Source organism: Exophiala viscosa (assembly GCF_022695815.1).
Source record: "Exophiala viscosa unplaced genomic scaffold EDD37scaffold_3, whole genome shotgun sequence".
Taxonomy (NCBI): Eukaryota; Fungi; Ascomycota; class Eurotiomycetes; order Chaetothyriales; family Herpotrichiellaceae; genus Exophiala; species Exophiala viscosa.
In genome coordinates, this window is record NW_026944355.1 from 1,203,798 (window position 1) to 1,215,778 (window position 11,981).

At 50.9% G+C, this 11,981-nt stretch overlaps 5 protein-coding genes across 5 annotated transcripts; 2 read left to right on the forward strand and 3 right to left on the reverse strand.

Moving 5' to 3' along the window:
• Nucleotides 1–36: 36 nt before the first annotated feature.
• EDD37DRAFT_648461 (glutathione S-transferase) lies at nucleotides 37–879 on the reverse strand (the record flags this gene model as incomplete). The annotated part of the gene is made up of 1 exon (XM_062818013.1): nucleotides 37–879. The coding sequence occupies one exon, from the start codon at nucleotides 877–879 to the stop codon at nucleotides 37–39; it is 843 nt and encodes a 280-aa protein (XP_062671898.1).
• Nucleotides 880–2,751: 1,872 nt separating this feature from the next.
• Nucleotides 2,752–5,402, forward strand: EDD37DRAFT_327250 (glucose-regulated protein). The gene is made up of 3 exons (XM_062811514.1): nucleotides 2,752–3,347; nucleotides 3,404–5,312; nucleotides 5,395–5,402. The coding sequence occupies exons 1-2, from the start codon at nucleotides 2,995–2,997 to the stop codon at nucleotides 5,088–5,090; spliced, it is 2,040 nt and encodes a 679-aa protein (XP_062671899.1). The 5' UTR covers nucleotides 2,752–2,994; the 3' UTR covers nucleotides 5,091–5,312; nucleotides 5,395–5,402.
• On the forward strand, nucleotides 5,281–6,091 carry EDD37DRAFT_327619 (structural toxin protein RtxA). Its single transcript, XM_062811520.1, has one exon. It carries the CDS (start codon nucleotides 5,632–5,634, stop codon nucleotides 6,034–6,036), a length of 405 nt encoding a protein of 134 aa, XP_062671900.1. The 5' UTR covers nucleotides 5,281–5,631; the 3' UTR covers nucleotides 6,037–6,091.
• Nucleotides 6,092–8,506, reverse strand: EDD37DRAFT_327289 (uncharacterized protein). Its single transcript, XM_062811515.1, has 2 exons — nucleotides 8,193–8,506; nucleotides 6,092–8,124 (listed from the first exon to the last, which is right to left on the reverse strand). Exon 2 carries the CDS (start codon nucleotides 8,029–8,031, stop codon nucleotides 6,148–6,150), a length of 1,884 nt encoding a protein of 627 aa, XP_062671901.1. The 5' UTR covers nucleotides 8,032–8,124; nucleotides 8,193–8,506; the 3' UTR covers nucleotides 6,092–6,147.
• Nucleotides 8,507–9,460: 954 nt separating this feature from the next.
• Nucleotides 9,461–11,809, reverse strand: EDD37DRAFT_327679 (amidase). Its single transcript, XM_062811521.1, has 7 exons — nucleotides 11,213–11,809; nucleotides 11,040–11,162; nucleotides 10,838–10,990; nucleotides 10,656–10,694; nucleotides 9,796–10,605; nucleotides 9,665–9,737; nucleotides 9,461–9,603 (listed from the first exon to the last, which is right to left on the reverse strand). Exons 1-7 carry the CDS (start codon nucleotides 11,498–11,500, stop codon nucleotides 9,488–9,490), a joined length of 1,602 nt encoding a protein of 533 aa, XP_062671902.1. The 5' UTR covers nucleotides 11,501–11,809; the 3' UTR covers nucleotides 9,461–9,487.
• Nucleotides 11,810–11,981: the final 172 nt, after the last annotated feature.

An 11,981-nucleotide genomic window follows, 5' to 3' on the forward strand; every position in this document is an offset into this window, starting at 1 on the left:
CATGCAGAGCAGGAAGAAACGCTTGACTCTCTCCGCCTAGGGCAGTCTGTTGCCTGATCTTGTGGCCTGCCCAACTTGACTCTGCGTCGTATCTTCGGCATACCGCTTATACGCATCGATATACTGTTCCCTTTCACTCAGTGTGTCCTGCACACTCTCCCTCTCGTGCGTCGCCTTGGCCCATTTCCGCCATCGCTGCCAGACCTGCTCATCCTCGCCGCCCCTCCCTTCGTTGGGGATGCCGACACCACCCTTGTATACGTCGAACAGGAATAGTCTGCACAGCCAGGGCGCGAGCATCACATCGACCATGCCGAATTGTTTGCCTAGGAAGTACGGGCCTTCGGGGTCACATTCCTTAGCGAACGTCTTGATTTGTTTGAGCAGCTCACTGCGGGCTTCCTCCAGCGAGTATGGCTTCTGCTCGGTGTGCTGCAGGAACTTATAGAACGCTGGGATGATGCGCGTGCTGATATGGTCGATCCATAAGCGACACCAGGCTCTGTCATATGCGTCCTCTGGGAGAAGGGAGGGGCCGTTTTTTTGCGGGTTTCGGTACACTTCGTCTAGATACTCGCAGATCACTACGCTCTCGTATAAGGGCTTTTGATTCTCGCCAGCCTTGTCGACAGGCACGGCTAGTGTAGGCACCAGTCCGCGCGGGTTGAGTGCTAGGAAGTCGGGGTCTTTCTTGTACGGGTTGATCTCGAAGTATTGATGCGCGATCTTTTTTTCGTGCAATGTGATCCAGGAGCGCTGGACGAACGGACAGAACCAGCCGCCATAGAGAATGAGAGGGTTGGAAGAGGAATGGGCTTTGGCAAATTCGGCTGCCCTGCCGGTTGTGTGTGGCTGGAGGGATGTGTCTACTGAACCCATTCTTGGGGGAGTTGTGTGGTACGAATGCTGCGGTTTGGGAACTCGGAGACTAAGGGTGTTGAGTATGGGGATGATTGTATTCGGTCTGGTCAGTCTTCGGAGGGAGGAAGTCAAGGAAGGAGAGAGACTAGTCAGCATAGCATGAGTAGCAGCGTTGTCTCGCGGGAGGTGCAATCGAACTTGTTGATAGTAGACGACTCATTGACTATTGTAAAGATGATGCGGAGATGCACACCGGCCGCAGGACTGGAGGAGCGCGGTGACGTCGTTCGAACAGTGGCCGTTAGAGCCCCGAAGTACTGCCGCAGTTTGTGGGGGCCACTGTCTGAACGCTGGCACTGCTGGAGACTTTTCAAGTTCAAATATAATATAATAGCATCCACCTGCGACCTGGAGACGGCCATTCGCTCTATCAGTATAGTCCTGCAAATTTCATGTCAAGGTAATTGCTGGAGCGAACCCGCTGGACTTCAAATGCTGCCACTTCTTTCTGAAAACAGGCTTGTTGGCTCTGTTCGATATATACTCGCGGTGGATTCAGACACCGAGGTCTGCCTTTTAACTCTCAGTCGCTTGGACAGAACCCTCTCCGATGATCCTTCCTCGCAGCTGAATTGATCTCGATATGCTCCGTGACCGCGTGGTCTAATTCCAGGCAGACACCGTCTCCACTGACATCCAGTAAAGACGCGCACTCTGGGTTGTTGGTGTTGCCGGGTAACATTCTCGTTCAATAGAGCAAGCTTGTGGTATGGCTGAGGGGTTCCGGTACCCACCGATAGATAGTCTCAATGAGGTTACCAGTAGTTTCGTAGCTCTTCAGCAGTGCATCTTCAAGAGCCGCTACTCGCTTCGCCAGGGTCCGACTTTCCTCGGAACTTGTGTCCATGTTGCTACCACTGACCCGATCGCTATCAGGAGGGTATGAACACTGTACAAGGCCGACTTCTGAAGAATGGACTGGAGTCTCGAGCCAGTTTTATGGAATATGACAATGTCGAGTACCACATCAGGGACGCCATTCAATCATCGTAGCATTCAGATGCCGGCGAAAAGCCGGTGTACTCAAAGAGACGGTGATGTCGAAATCAACCTCCCCAGCATATTCCCTCCATTGTTCTTCGCAGACAGGTGAGTGCGCGGTAGAAACAATCTGCGGATTGTTATTTATATGTATTTGGAATGATTAACTGTGACAAGCCCTTGGCTCTGGTCGTTGCCAATCCTGCGGACTCAAGGCCTCTTATGTATCCATCTGGGTGGCGAAGGTTCGACATCCAATGAGTCACGTATCTGGAACCATAGTCAATGTGACAGACTGTCTCTGCCGTTCCCAAACATGTCTGTCAATCCTTGAAATCCTGCGCCAGGGCATGGAAACAGGAGGATTCACGTATTTGACCAAGACAACGTACTCACATTGCAGGGATGTGGTTGTGACTTACTTTGCTTACATTCACTAGGTCTCAATTATTCGCAAGCACGAAGACGCCACAAGGCTGAACAACTCCGCACAAGGCTGCGACGGGCATATTTGGTGTCCCGGCAAAGTGGCACTGCATTCCTTCAAAGCCAAATGGATATGGATCCTCACTGAAGTATGCGGCGGCATTCACACGGTCACACCTAACATCGTAGCCTGCAGCATTGAGGTGGAGATGACCATTAGCTTTATCAGTATAATCCTGATGTTTACTGTTCAGGCACCGACGTCTTTGGACCTGGTGAAAAATGCACTTGTGATCTTGGTGCGCGTCCTGTCAGATGATACATGGTAGGCTCAAAGAGGTAGGGGTGGAAATGGTTTTCTTTTGTCGTAGAAATTGACCTTGGAAACGTCTAGCAATGAATAGAAATTGAAAATAGAGAGAGGCCAGACTGGCAAAAAGGGGCATTTCGTTTTCCAGGGGCTTGGCAGCAATCGCGACTGTGTTCCGGGGGTGCAACCGCGTCAAGTGCAAGTGGCTGCGGCAGCGGCGAGTCAAAAAGGACAGCGTATCGATAACTCGGCCGTCATAATAAATATTTCCCGTCACCCAATTCATCCTCCGTTCAAGTCCACCATTCCTTCCTTCTTTGTTTCTCACCATATTTTGCCTCCTGAGATCTCTCAAGATGGCGCGCCGTGGTTCGAGATCCTCCTCTTCTGCTTTTCAGTGGACAACTGTGTTCTACCTCCTCCTCATCTTCATTTGTCCTTTAGCATTGATCGGCTCGGTACACGCCCAAGATCAAGCACCTCTTAATGACTCCGATAGCAACTATGGCACCGTCATCGGCATCGATCTCGGAACTACTTATTCCTGTGTCGGCGTCATGCAGAATGGCAAAGTAGACATCATTGTCAACGACCAGGGCAACCGAATCACTCCTTCCTACGTGGCCTTTACCGACGAAGAGCGCCTGGTAGGTGACGCTGCAAAGAATCAGTATGCTGCAAACCCTACGAGGACAGTCTATGATATCAAGTAAGTCTGCAAAACATGTTCTTTTGTTTGGTTACAGGTACTAATCCCTTCTTCAGACGTTTGATTGGTCGCAAATACGCGGACTCCGATGTTCAACGAGACGCAAAGCATTTCCCCTTCAAAGTCGTCAACAAGGACGGCAAGCCTATGGTCAACGTCGAGGTTGCTGGTCAGCCAAAAACTTTCACACCCGAGGAAATTTCCGCCATGGTTCTGGGCAAGATGAAGGAAGTCGCTGAGGCATACCTGGGCAAGAAAGTCACCCATGCAGTTGTCACAGTTCCAGCCTACTTCAATGACAACCAGAGACAAGCAACGAAAGACGCCGGAACAATCGCTGGTTTGACCGTCCTTCGTGTGGTCAATGAGCCTACAGCCGCAGCCATCGCCTATGGTCTCGACAAGAAGGGCAAAGAGAGCCAGATCATTGTCTACGATCTTGGTGGTGGTACCTTCGATGTATCCCTTCTTTCGATCGAAGATGGTGTTTTCGAAGTTTTGGCTACCGCTGGTGATACTCATCTTGGTGGTGAGGATTTCGATCAGCGAATTATCGACTACTTTGTCAAACTCTACAACAAGAAGAACGATGTGGACATCCGAAAGGACCTCAAGACCATGGGTAAGCTCAAGCGAGAAGTTGAGAGAGCTAAGCGAACCCTGTCATCACAAATGTCCACCCGTATTGAGATCGAAGCTTTCCACGACGGAAAGGATTTCTCCGAGACTTTGACCCGAGCCAAGTTCGAGGAACTCAACATGGATCTGTTCAAGAAGACCCTGAAACCAGTCGAACAAGTCATCAAGGACGCCAAAGTCAAGAAGGCCGACATTGACGATATTGTCCTTATTGGTGGTTCGACTCGTATCCCCAAGGTTCAACAAATGATTGAAGAGTATTTCGGTGGCAAGAAAGCCAGCAAGGGTATCAACCCTGATGAAGCTGTGGCTTATGGTGCAGCCGTCCAAGGTGGTGTTCTTTCCGGCGAAGCTGGTACCGAGGATATTGTTCTCATGGATGTCAACCCGTTGACTCTCGGAATTGAAACCACTGGTGGTGTCATGACCAAATTGATCCCTCGAAACACAGTTGTTCCAACCAAGAAATCCCAAATCTTCAGCACGGCGGCAGACAACCAGCCTGTTGTCCTGATCCAGGTCTACGAAGGTGAACGATCTCTCACGAAAGACAACAACCTCCTCGGCAAATTTGAGCTTACCGGCATTCCTCCTGCTCCTCGTGGTGTTCCTCAAATCGAAGTATCATTCGAGCTCGACGCTAACGGCATCCTCAAGGTGTCTGCTGGAGACAAGGGCACTGGCAAATCCGAGTCTATCACCATCACCAATGACAAGGGACGATTGTCACCAGAAGAAATCGACCGTATGGTTGCCGAGGCCGAACAATTCGCCGACGAAGACAAGGCAGTCCGTGAAAAGATTGAAGCCAGAAACAAGCTCGAAAACTACGCCGTTTCTCTCAAGAACCAGGCCAATGATGAAGACGGTCTTGGTGGCAAGATTGACGACGACGACAAGGAGACATTGTTGGAAGCGGTCAAGGAGACTCAAGACTGGCTGATCGAGAACGCCGACTCGGCAGAGAAGGATGACTTTGATGAGCAATATGACAAGTTGTCACAGGTTGCTTACCCGATCTCAAGCAAGCTCTACGGTGGCGGTGCAGGTGGGATGCCGGACTATGGAGACGACGATGATGACGCAGGTCATGATGAACTATGAGCATGATACTGTACTAGCATCTTAGATATGCACGGCGTTTTCCCGAGTTCCAACGAGGCACCAGATACCACTAAAATGTATTTTCTTAAAGTTCAATATTGTTTCCATCGTGATGTCCTCCCGTGCTAGTGGTCAATTCGACATGATTTCAATCTCGATGTCCTCCTGTGGTAATGGCCTCATGCAACGCTCTTGCGGTCTTGAAGTTTTCCTGTTATAATGGTCAGAACTTTACTGTTGATGGTGTTGCCTCTCGTTGGGTGATCGACTTCGACATTCAAATGGTTGCTAACGTTATATTAAGGCTCTGTCCGGAACTTTGAACCAAACCTTCTGCCCTATCTCACATTGTATGCCCAGAATGGCCTTTTGATGTCCTGGATTATATCTTCGGAAGCATCTCACCTAGCTCGGGGACAAGCATCGGACTGTTAGGATACCTGCCTGAGTCTGTCAAAGCACCAAAAGCTCCTTTGTTTTCTCTGGAGACTCTGTGTGTAGACCGCCAACAACGACGCGAGCCAGTATATCATTGACAACAATGACTACTTCCGAGCCAACGACGACTTCCTCGAGGAGTGAGAATGACGGAGATACCATCTACAAGCTACTCTTCTACGTCCCCCAAACGCATACGCAAGCATGTCTCGACGCAGTCTGGGCTACTGGCGCGGGAACATGGCCTAACGGACCTGGTCACGAGCCAGGCGCCCTACCAAAGTATACGGACACATGCTTCGTGTCGACGGGCACGGGGCAGTTTAAGCCCGCTGCACATGCCGATCCCAATATTGGCAAGCCTGGGGTTGTTGAGTACGTGGTTGAGGATCGGGTGGAGATGGTGGTTATAGGCAAGGGGGCTGTTCGATGGGCGGTGGATGAGCTGAGGGGGGCGCATCCGTATGAAGTTGTTGCTTATTTTGTCATCAAGTGTGACAGCTTCTAGACTACAGTACATCGTGGAAGACCCTTGAGAACGGACGGATGGAGAGAATGATATTTCGTCTTAACTCATTCAGTCTAGCACTATACGTCGCCATCGAAGGGGGACCAGTCATCAATAATCGAAATTTTCAAAAACGACCGACTTCCCAGGCAGCCAACTCTGAACTTCCTTCCTCATCGCCGGCGCCGTGCAGAGATACCAATTATCCACACCGGCCTCTGCGCTAGTCAAGTCGGACTGCTGGAGCCTCCGCCTCTCAATCTTGACACCTGTACCAACAAGCTTCTGCAGTTTAATGCGCTCCTTCTCATTGTCATCGAGCACACTTTCACTGCCACTGAGATAGATCGTCAACGAGTCCTTCAAAGCAGGGTACTGAGTCAAAATGTCCAGAGGAAGACCGACATCTCGGACTCCCACGCTCCACCAGACTTTGAGTCGCGTCAGATCCAATATATCCATCTGCCCGAGCAGAGGCGTGGTACCGATCCCCGCGGCGATGAAGCCGACACGTTTATTGGCGGTCTGGTCGAAAGAAAATTCGCCGGCGAACCCTCTGATTCCAACCTCGCACATGCCCTCACGTTGATATTCGAACCAGCGCGTGACATTGCCGACCCTACGCACCGTGACTTCAAACTCTTCGCCGTGGTCACCGAGCGAGTTTGGGATCGACGAGACGGTGAATGTCCGGATATAATCGTCGTTCAGACTCGTTGGATCGTCGTCGCGCATATGCGAGTATCCCATGTCTAGTTCGTCCGTGAAGTCCATCGCCACGTACTGTCCTGGTTTCCAGGGTCCGAAAACTGCAGGATCGGTCAGGGCGAAGCGATATCTCGTTATTGTTGGGGTCAGTCGAGATTTTCGTATTAGTTGTGCAGTCGTCGGAGGCTTGTCGCCTGGATCTTTATCGAAGGCGTCTCTCCGCTCACTCGTCAAGTACCGCACTCGCGGGTTGTAAGGGGAGCGACCTTGGGAGACATCGTCCGTTGGTATGCCGCGGAAGGGGAGCCCGTTCTCAACCAGTCTTACGTCCGTGACCATCAAGCGCACGGCCAGATTGCTTTTGGCGATGACATGACTGGCTTCAGCGCCGACGAGAGTTTCAGTGTCTCCTGTCACGTACAGTACATCGCCGGTTTCGAAATCTGGAACGCAAAGCCCTGCGTGAGGTGTTGTCTCAAGGTTGCCGAGGGTTTGGTAGAGGTTGTTGCCGCTGTACTCGGGCCAGACGATTGTGCTGCCTTTGACGGGGTCTTCTGGTTGCTGGACGCGTAGGAAGCCTGGCGGACCACCGCGATGGTTACAGTCCATGTCTTTGTGCTTGTGGGCGGAGCTGAGGAAGAACAGGTCGGCCTTGCGAATGATATTCACGGCTCTTTCAACAAGTCGCGTAGAAGTCGAAAGCAGCCTCGGACTTGGAGTTGAAGAGACGATCTTCTTTTTGTTAAGGTATTTCGGGCAGTTGGGCAATACCTGGTCAATCTTTGCGACAAGCTGCATCTCCCCTGCTTGTCCAGTTCCACTCTTGTCGGCCGCTTGTGCCCCCTCTTCAGTCGCCATCGTTGCATTGAGGGCGCCCGCTATAATCCGACCAGCTAGTTTGACTCGTCCTCTTTCTTCGAGACTGATGCTCAACCCACTCATCAATCTTCCTTCGCCTTCCTCGCGGAGTACTTCCCCATCGTTCTGCCCCTTGAAGATCGCTTGGACCACGGGGTCGAACGATGCATCGACAGTGGTCCTGATACCGATAACGCTTTGTGCTACCTGTTGTGCCATTGGTGGTTTGCCTGAGCCCCAAGTTGTACACCACGGCTTGTCGTTCTCATCCAGGGCGCCGAAGGCCATTAACGGGTAACGTGAGACCTGTTGTGCTGCGCGAGGATACAAGGACGGTATGGTCGGATTGTCTTCCCTGTAGTCAACATGCGTGCGTTTGTGAATGGCAGCTTCGCCTTCATGCCAGGAAGAAGCCTGATGGAAAGCCATGCTCGAAAGTGCCTTGTGCCGGTTTGCTCTCCGTTTGGTATCGGGAAACCGTGCCTGATGGTGACCGCTGCGACTTTTTGTATCTGCTATGAACTGTACCATTCAAACAGGAGATGTTCAATACTTGTGCTGGAGATCAGTTTCAGGATGTTGCAGCTTACATTTGATCAACACTCAGACCAGACAAATCTCAATACTTATAAAGCGCCCGAGTCATTCTTCACCGCTATCCAGGGGCCTCCACCTTGTTCCACTGAGGAGAGAGATTCCAGATGACAAAGTCTTCATTCATTGTCTCTGCCATGAGTAGAGGTCGACAGGTTTTGACCTGCCAAAGTCTGGAAGGTGGAAGTCTTATTGGGTATCAGCACGTCCCAAAGGGGGGAGACGATCACCTCCATTTCCCCGCTGCTTTCTCCGCCTTCATAGCGGCGAGTTGTTTCGGATTAGGCAGGTTTCGATTACTCAACTGAAAGGACCTGGGAGGATACGTTTCCCTTCCTAGATGAAGTGCCTCTGGGCGCGATGATATAATCAATTTTTCATTCGCTGCTGATGACGCCAGACATATGGCCGCCTTGTCGCTGACGGCTTGGAGAAGAAAAGCAGCAAGACACTAATAAGAGGAGAGTACGGAACTCCGTACGCATCTACTCTACATCTGGAGACACCTTGGGGGATTCTGTCTATTAGAAACAGTCAGCCTCGAGGGCGAACCAGAGATGCAACTGAGAGCGGTACCCTTCTCAAAGGTATGAAATTCCTCCTACATATGACACAATAGCATCTGATATCAGCCAAATCCTGTCAACAGCTTTTTGCCTGTCGCTGAATGGCGGTGCAATATCTGTCAAGTCATGCGTGACAGGAACCCCTATTCCCTGCAGGAACAAGTGCATCAACGCTTTTTCCCTGTTGTCGACGGCTTCGACTTTGCACCAAAAGGTCTCCTTGAAGGTGCGACGGTGAGAACAAGCAGAGTGATCTTATGAATTCGCATTCAGCCTATACAATCGCCTGTCGAGTTGATCGTTCTCCAAGGCCAAAAGATGAGCACTCTTCTGAAAGATCACGAGGCATGAATACGACCCGGCGCTCTCGGCGAACCCAACTTTCACGTTCAACGCGTTTCAGAGATTCATCTGCATCGCAGAGGGGAAGAAGGCTTTCATTATTTCATTTCCTCCGCCCACACGAACACCACGACATGTCGCCCCAATCATTCCAATCTGCAGGGCAAACGGTAGGCGGAAGACATCTGTCCACTTCGAATTGCCCATGGGACACTACATATGCTGCACTTGACCACGTGCTGCTGACCAGCTTAACTACAACGCTTTCCACAATGCCCTTGCTACCTGAAGCTCATGTCACGCGTCGCAATCGGATTATGGCATCGTAGACCTCACTGATAGAAGGCCGGCGGGACTGCTACAACACGTCGAACATGTACTGATCAAAGACCAATAGCTTTAGAGACCAGCTCCACGGCTGCCATCAATTCCTCGTCTTGTTCCCCTCTTGCGATGACTTGGATGCTGCATGGTGCGCCATCAACAATGTCAGGATCATCTGAGAAGGGAAGGGTTAGTGACGCAGCTTCTACCATGTCGATGGAAAGGATGCAACTCACATTCTGGAATTCTCGGATCTGCGTGATCAATACTCTTGTCGGCCTTAAGGTACGGAACAATGCAAGCAGGATACTGAAAAGTCTCAATCAGCCACGGATTCCACAATGTCAGCCGTTCCACCGAAACTTACCGCAAGGAGGTTCCACATGACAGTATATGGAGGATAGCGAAAGGTATCGTGAGGTACAGCAGTCTTGTGTGCGCCTGGCGCAAGGATGACGTCCATTTTGTTGTCCACGAAGATCTTCAACCATTCTTGCCTGAATTTCAGGTATTTCTCGTTCATGTCGAGCAGATCTCCTAGGGACTTGACTTTACGGCCCTCTGGAGGAAGGGTGTACATGTCTGCCACCGATGTGACCATAGGTTCTCCTGACGCCTCAATATGTTTGAACCCGGTCATCTCGTTATCGATGTCGAAAAATGCCCAGGAGAGTTCAGTCGCTTCTTTGAACGAAGGGAACTTTTCCAGCATGATAACATTGTGTCCGGCTTGTTTCAACTTGTCTGTGGCTGTCTTCATTGCTCGGAGTTGTGGGGGTGCTACCAGCCAGGTAGGGCATTCCAAGACAACACCGATTGTGAGCGTCTTCTTTTCCGGGACTGGGTGCCAGGGGATGGCGAGAGCCGTATAGTCAAAGTCCCAGGGTTTTGTTTTGATCACAGCTTCCAAGAAAAGGCGCAGGTCACGAGGACTTCGTGCCAACGGACCTGCAACTGGCATTATACCAGTCCATCCATCTAGGACGGGGTTTGTTTGGCCACCAAACGGGACTCGACCGACAGATGGTTTGAAGCCGAAAGTTCCGCAGCAAATGGCGGGTATACGGATCGAGCCTCCAATATCGGTGCCCACTCCCAGAATGGATCCACGCATAGCAACAAGAGCTCCCTCACCACCGCTGCTGCCTCCAGCGTTCAGCTTGAGTTTGTGAGGGTTCTAGCAGATTGGTCAGTGCCCTTCAGAACTCCCATACGTGGCATTCTTACCATCACTCGCCCAAACACATTATTGTCCGAGTCTGCCGTCTGTGGTAGGAGAACGTCAGTATTGTATTGCCGCAAAATGCGTCGACCACAGCCCTTATATGTTCATTTCCTTTTACGACCATACTCGATGCGGTTCAAGATCGTGGACGAACGATGCTAGCTTCTGGGGAGTTTCCACGTACCATCAGAGTCTGGGGAATATTGGTTTTGACATACAGCACGGCGCCATTTTGCAAGAGGATGTCAACAAGCGGAGAATTGGTTTCGGACGGAGGTCGGTCTATAAACGAGACATATCCAATTGTCGAATTGATGCCTTTGAGGTTGAACGAATCCTGCCACAAAAGTCAGACATATCACACCCAGCCATGCTCGCTTGACAACCTTCAGACTGATAGGCATTCCATGCAATGGGCCCACCGGTTTGCCTTCCTTTTCCAGATATTCGTCGAGGTACCTGGCTCGCTCTAAAGCTTTTTGAAAGAACATTTCTGTCAAGCAATTGGTCTGACCTCATCAGTAACAGTGCTTTCATCGTCACAGCAGCAAGGACAAACCACTTGATGAGCGACAGCAGCTCTTTTACAAAATGCGAGGGTCACTTCTGAAGAAGACAGCTCTTTCGCTGACATCTTCGCAACCAAATCCACCGCATCGTACTTTTCAGTAATCTCAAGCTCTTTTGCGGTCAGCAAACCACATTTTGCGGGAACGTCAAGGACTGCTATATCAGCATTGGCATTTATCGTGTCCAACACATCTTTTGAAAGCCTCCATTCTTCAGGCAATTCTTTCGCTACCTCGGCACGCTTCTTTGCGACAAGTCCTCTCCAATCTTGAACCATGGTTAGCAGCCTCTTACAAACCGAAGATACTCAAAGAATGGATTCGAGCTACAGCTTCATGTCAGGACACAGTTCATATTTTATCGTCTCGTTAACCTACAAGTCCATGACAGCATGGAGCAGACGGTGGCACTTGGCAAGCTACCAGCTGTGGTCTCGTGCTTTTGCTGTGGCTTCAAGGCGGAATGACTGACTGCCGTGACGAGGTACCTCGAACTCTCTTTCTCTTCTTCCCGCTGATAAGTATCCTTGACGAAACCGGCGCAAAATCCCCTCATTGATCAGCTCTGCGAGACCAACGTTGGAGATGCCGATCATGCAACCACTCGGGGATCGGGTAACGAGTATGCCACGGACATATCCACCATGTCCCACCAGGAACCCCAGGGGGTCATCTGCGGACCATTCAGACGACATTGCGCCTGTTCCCGCCGGCCACTCTCCAGATAAGTAGCCACTCTCTTACCTTTTTCGGACATGT